General features: G+C 43.6%; 1 protein-coding gene across 1 annotated transcript; it reads left to right on the forward strand.

Annotated features, from left to right (window-relative positions):
• Window positions 1-3,060: 3,060 nt before the first annotated feature.
• LOC311130290 (GTP-binding protein Rhes-like) lies at window positions 3,061-3,696 on the forward strand (the record flags this gene model as incomplete). The annotated part of the gene is made up of 1 exon (XM_084163022.1): window positions 3,061-3,696. The coding sequence occupies one exon, from the start codon at window positions 3,061-3,063 to the stop codon at window positions 3,694-3,696; it is 636 nt and encodes a 211-aa protein (XP_084019148.1).
• Window positions 3,697-6,509: the final 2,813 nt, after the last annotated feature.

Below are 6,509 nucleotides of genomic sequence, written 5' to 3' on the forward strand. Positions count from 1 at the left end.
CAATAAGGCCTGAGGTGGTGTGGTATATGGCCAATATACCACGGCTAAGGGCTGTATCCAGGCACTCCGCATTGCGTTGTGCGTAAGAACAGCCCTTAGCCGTGGTATATTGGCCATATACCACACCCCCTCGGGCCTTATTGCTTAATTAACTAATGTCCAAGTAATGACCCTGGTGATTAGAAATTATTAGAAAGTCTGTCAAAGGTTTTAGCTGATTGCAAATGAATGTTCCTGTGATCTTGATAATGATTGTAACTGAATGCTTGTGCAATGACCGTAGGAAATGGATGTCCATCCAGCGCTCTCACACGTAATGTTCGAGCTGAAGGAGCGATACAGAGCTTGGCACACCTGGGTGCACGTGCAGCCTAATTGGGCTCTCCTACGCGGGGGGGGAGACCCACAATGGTGGAGGGGCTTTGTCTTGGGAACATTAAACAGTCAAGGAGAAGAAGGACATGGGCAATTAGAGAGGAAGTGGACTGCATGAGCGCACATGATCCCCCCCCCCCCTAACATCTCCATCACTGCCGCCATGACAACACAAAGACACCTGTGGGCCCGGTCATGAAAAGTAAAGAAGGGTATGGGGTGGATGAGGGCTAAGGCACAATCAGAGGACTCATCTGTGATGGAGAGGAGCACAGGAATAGAACATTTCCCTGAGAGCAACAGCAAGACAGGAAGAACGAGTGTCTTGCCTGGTGATGGGACATTGGAAGCTTTTGGACAGATTGTACTATATACTATGTACAGCACTACAAGGATTCCCCCCATGTCACATGGGAAGAAGGAGGTACATTAATGAATGCAGTGGAAGATAGGCCTATTTACTGGAAATTGGTTGTTCTGGATACTTGACATGCTCACAAATGAGCCCACAAATGTCTCAGGTCATGTCAGAGTGGACAGAACATCGTGAATGAATAAGAATGCTAGAACACTGATTACAATTCCAGAGTTGTGAGTGCATACAGCCCTGCAGTATACCAGTGCATGGCAGTCTTGGAACATAGATTGTATAGATTGTATTTCCCAGGCTGCTCTGATCTGCTCTGCTGCCTTTCACACAGCCAGTGGTCCAGAGAAGATAAAGGAGATTGGGGACACACCGCGGTGAGGAGTCCCTCCCTGGAGCTCAAGATGGTTCCACGCTATCACTAGCCTGACGAGGCAGGGACAGTCACAGTCCGTCAAACGCTGCAGATCCCAGGGGAAATTTAAGAAGGAAATGGGCTCCCTTCTTTAAAGCATCTGGCTCACACAGGAGTGACATGATTCAGTACACATCACTCACAGACTATGTAATGCTTTAGCCTACACCTAATTGGATGCTGAGGAAAGAGAATGTATTAAAGATTGAGGCAATAAGACACATTCAATTCAGCAAACAACACATTTCTTTTTCTCTGTGAAATAAGGTTATGAGGACTATATTGGATTTTGCAGGATTTCCAAATGAGGTGCGCTAATACATCATTTCAGTGAGTCAGCGTGTTCCAGCTGAATAACAATAACCACCTACTCCAATATCTACCTGGCTGCACTACTTGCGGAATACAAAACCCCACCTTCGTTGCCGACGGTGGACCCGAATGATAACGTCATCATGCAGTAAGAAGTTTCTCTCATCAGGTTCAGTTTCCTCTTGTTAATAACGCAGTAGTGGCATCTCCCTCAGAATGCATTGAGGGCTTTTGAAATGTTGTCAAATGTCATCAGAGCAGACCTTATGGCTGTAGAGTTGTGTCTCGTAATAGAATGCTGGAAGTTTCACTCATCAGTAACACAGAACCCTGGTGTGGAAAGGTAATCTGCAATTAGTTCCTGTGAACACATACCTGTACATGTCATTTACACTGACTGTCCATAAGAAATACATGAATAAGTGTTGTGATGAAGTTAATCTGATATAATATTCAGCGTGTTGTGATGAAGTTCATACTATATAATATTCAGCGTGTTGTGATTAAGTTAATCTGATATAATATTCAGCTCACTAATTGGCTTCTTAAATAACCAGGCCAAAGCTGCAAAAGGGTTTATTTATGTCACGCTAATCATCTATGTCATTAATTATTATCGTGACCTATAGACATTACCATGATGGTCATGTGAGGTGAATGGTTTATTTAACCAGGAGGACCATAGCAAACCAGACAAGCTCTCCTTGCACTGACAAATAGTTGTTAATGTAGAAGAAAATAACAGGCATGAGTCATAAAGTGAGACGTTATCATTTGATTCAAAATGTATTATCAACACGTTTAGATGTGGACTGAGAGACTTTAACCATGAGCAAATACTGTACATAGCTAGCAGCAAGCTTGATGGAATCTTGATGGAACCTTTTGCTGTTGTAATCACTGACAAACACTTTCTATTGAATTGAAGTCTAAAGAAACATTGTAATCACTACCCAAGGTGGATTTACTGTTTTTTTATTGTGCACATAAACACAAAATAAGATATCAAGATGATCAGGCAGCTCTCATCTGTGAGCTAACGTTACGTGAGTCTGCTTTGAATGATAATCAGACTGCTGCTCACACCGAATTTCCTCTGCTCCACTTTTCCAGTAGCTCTTGTTTATACACTTTCAGATATCACCTCGTTTTTCCCTCCCAAATCTGTCCAGTACTTACATTTGCATGCAGACCAGTGATTGGCCGCTCGTATCTTACACCTCAATAGACAGCCGTGTGCTGATTGGCTCCTGCCAGAAGAGGGCATGGAATCGATGCGACCAAAAACACACATAAAAGGGAGCGTGGTAAACCACAGAGGCAGACAAGCACCTACCTACTACAAGAGAACTTTGAGCACTATCAGAGACCTTCTGCTAGAATCTGTGTACAGAAATCTCAGTCAATCTACACTCAGTGTGCAATTGCGCAGCTGTTTCTATAGACAGCAACTTCACCAGAAGGCACAAGAGTTTGACTGGTCTTGCATTCTACTATTCTACCTGTCTACTGACAGAGACGGTCAGTGACTGAGCGGTCAGTTGAAAGACCCTTTTAGAAGCATATCGTCATCCAGACAAAAAGCAGCATCATGTCTCTGGAGGTGAAGGAAAAGACCCAGGTGAGGTTGGTGTTTCTGGGGGCGGCCGGGGTGGGTAAGACGGCCCTGATTCGCCGGTTCCTCCAGGACACCTTCGAGCCCAAGCACCGGCGCACCGTGGAGGAGATGCACAGCAAGGAGTATGACATTGGCGGCTCTAAGGTCACCGTGGAGATCCTGGACACCAGCGGCAGCTACTCCTTCCCTGCCATGCGCAAGCTCTCCATCCAGAACAGCGATGCCTTCGCCCTGGTCTACGCGGTCGATGACGCAGAGTCGCTGGAGGCCGTCAAGAGCCTCCGCGACGAGATCCTGGAGGTCAAGGAGGACAAGTACATCCCGATCGTGGTGGTGGGCAACAAAGCAGACCGAGCAGGAAGCGACCGGCAGGTGGCAGTTGATGACGTACTGTCAACAGTGGAGCTAGACTGGAACAACAGCCACGTGGAGACGTCGGCCAAGGAGAACGACAACGTGATGGAGGTGTTCAGGGAGCTGCTGCAGCAGACCAACCTGCCCAGCCGGCTGAGCCCTGCTCTGAGGCACCGCAGGGAGACCTTCCCCAAAGGAGACCCCAAGTGCATCCGGCCACCCATGAACAAGACCAACTCCTGCATCATCTCCTAATGGGGCAGGTTGAAGTAGAAAGAGTGAGAGAGAGGGGGAAAGGGTGTGGGCTAGTACACCGATTAAAGTGCTTCTGGACAAGAGGGAGAGGGAAACTTGATTATGTATGGTCTGAAAAGGTTGAGGTGGAGGACTGCCAGTGTGCTGAAACGCAACTGAACTCCCAAACACTCTTGATTCCACTTCTGCTTCCCTCGTGCAAGCGATGGTGTTGATATGGGAAGAGAACGGGCGACAATGAATGGTTATGAAATAGGACTTGGTCCAACTAATGTAAACATTGTAAGGTCGGGAGATAAGGGTGAAGAGGGGGCAAAGACGTTCAACTGCTCAATTGTTTACTTAATGTAATGTGTTGCTGCTTGTTTGGTTAACAGGCTGCTGCTGTTTCAGTTTAGATCAATGTATAGCTTTTGCATTCGATTGATGATAATTTTGCAATGTGCGTTTGACATTCACTTGCAATAAGACATTTGACTGTTGCAAACGTACAAGAAGAGTATTTATTGACTCAAAAGAAAGATTTACATATGCTGGGGTTTGTGCAAAGTTAATGGTTTGATGTAAAACACCATCTATTCAGTTGGAAATTCAAGTGTAGCACAGCATTATCGTCTACAAAAGACTCGCTTGTACGTTGTTGTTTTTTTACATTGATTTGCTATTAAGCATGACTTGATTAATGTGTGTAAAAAGTAGTGACATGCAAATGTCTACTACATACATTTTATTTTAAACATGTTATATTATTATGTTTTTTTTATTCATGATTTATACATTATACTGCTTTACAAGTGTCCATTTTACAATGGAATGTTTACCCCAAATAGCTAAATAAAAAGTACACAAATAAAAAAAGCTATGATCTCCTGTAATAATTAACTGCATTATGAATATGAGAGGCATATTTGCAGGCTCAATGGAGAATGAACAATGCAGACACAAACTGGAGGATTGAAATGGATATCACATACATCAGCCATCACACACGTCCATCAAATAGCAACGGTCTATCATCATGACCCCAATGGATGTGCAGGTGCACCATGATGTGGACACCGTCTACTACCTGTAGTCTGGTTCAGGTAACAACACATTTCCAAAAAAAAACTACAAAAACAAACTAGCCAGGTCCACTACTAGTAAAAGCATGAATAAAAGTTTGCACTGTAGGATAGAGCCTAGGCCAAGGATGGGCAACTTTGATCGGGGGGGGACCACAACAAAAATCTGAACTCATCATGAGGGGCCGCAGTGGCTGACGGGTCTGCATATCCACATCCATACTCACACATGCAGTCAGAGTGTGTGTGAGTATGGATGTGGGGGCCCTAAGCAACATTTTGTTTTTTGGGTGGGTGGGGGGGAAGTTGATCCACGGACCTACAAAAGAGCTGCCATTTGCCCATCCCTGGCCTAGGGTATAGCCTACAGTGCAAACGTGTATTCATGCTTTTACTAGTAGTGGGCCTGGCTAGTTAGTTTTTGGAAATGTGTTGTTAAAAAAGGCTGAAGGGATATTCCGCCAAAATGTTGACAAACAAGAGTATTTTAAACCACCACCAGTTCAAGCTTAAAGACGACTATGCTGGCGTTATCAGGCTACCAGGAATACAATTGAATAACATTAAGCCTAAACCTTCAATTATAATCGTAAAGAATAAGAAAGGCTTATAAAAATGGCAGATATGGCATACCGTGATTCAGTTCACACAGCCCCACTTCTTGGTCCAGAAAAGGCATCGAACTGAATTGTGCTGGCTGTATTATAGTCCAACGTCGCCCTCTAACGACAGTTGTCTTTCACTGCGTCCCCCTTCATAAAATATTTATCAACTTTATAACCATAAATCATTGCATTTCTTTATATTACTGTATTTTATCAGGCTTCCTTTGAGACATTGACCGTTGCTCTCATGACCAAAATGTTGCTTAATTAGTTGCACCAGCTGTGAGCAGTCTAGGTATTTAGCACAATATATTGCACTTGACTGATATCTTGGGACCTTTTTACTTTACAAAGCATATGCCTTACAAAGTATTGTATTTCTGTCTTGTTTTGATAGCCTTGCACAATAAATCAAATACAAGCCCATTGTTTTGTTCATTGTAAATGTGTATATTAGGAATGTTAAAAACACAAAGAAATATGTATGCAGATTTTCCCTGTATGTCATGAACACAGACAACACGGTCACAGCTTCCAACATACAAGTAAAGTACAGTAAAAACACACTGTCTCCACCAATAGCTGTGGTTGGTCCCTGTGCTTCCCCGTCCCCATCAGATGCATAGTTTCCTGTCTCATATGAGGAAGTGGCCTGATGAACGTTAGGCCTCTAGTTCCTCTTTCTGTCCAGTTAAAACCTTCTTCCGTACTCTCCCCCTATTCATTCACAGAATACACGACCGGAGAAGACAGGTCTATATACACACAGTCAAACAGGTACGTTGGCCTTTAAGTCACAATAATGTTATTCAATGACAAATTACTGAGGCGTTTTGTTATAATCCCTCAAATTGGTTCTCATATGCAATAATTCTGTCTGTGATGAGTGATGACAATGCAGTAAATGAAGACCTATAGCCTACTGTATTGAAATGACTTGGTTTATTTTGTAGAGAATCTAAATAAGTTAAAAGGACATAGTGTCCTCAGTTCAGATGGATGTCCAGTGTCTATAGTTGTCTCTGCCCCTAGACTTGGTCAAAGCTCCTCAGCAGTTGTTTAAGAGAATCCTGAGGCGTTTAGAACAAGTTCAGGGTCCTGGACTCTTTTTGACGACTATAATGCATCTTAAGTTAAAACATTT

This window comes from Coregonus lavaretus, assembly GCF_964263955.1.
Source record: "Coregonus lavaretus genome assembly, chromosome: 6".
NCBI lineage: Eukaryota > Metazoa > Chordata > Actinopteri > Salmoniformes > Salmonidae > Coregonus > Coregonus lavaretus.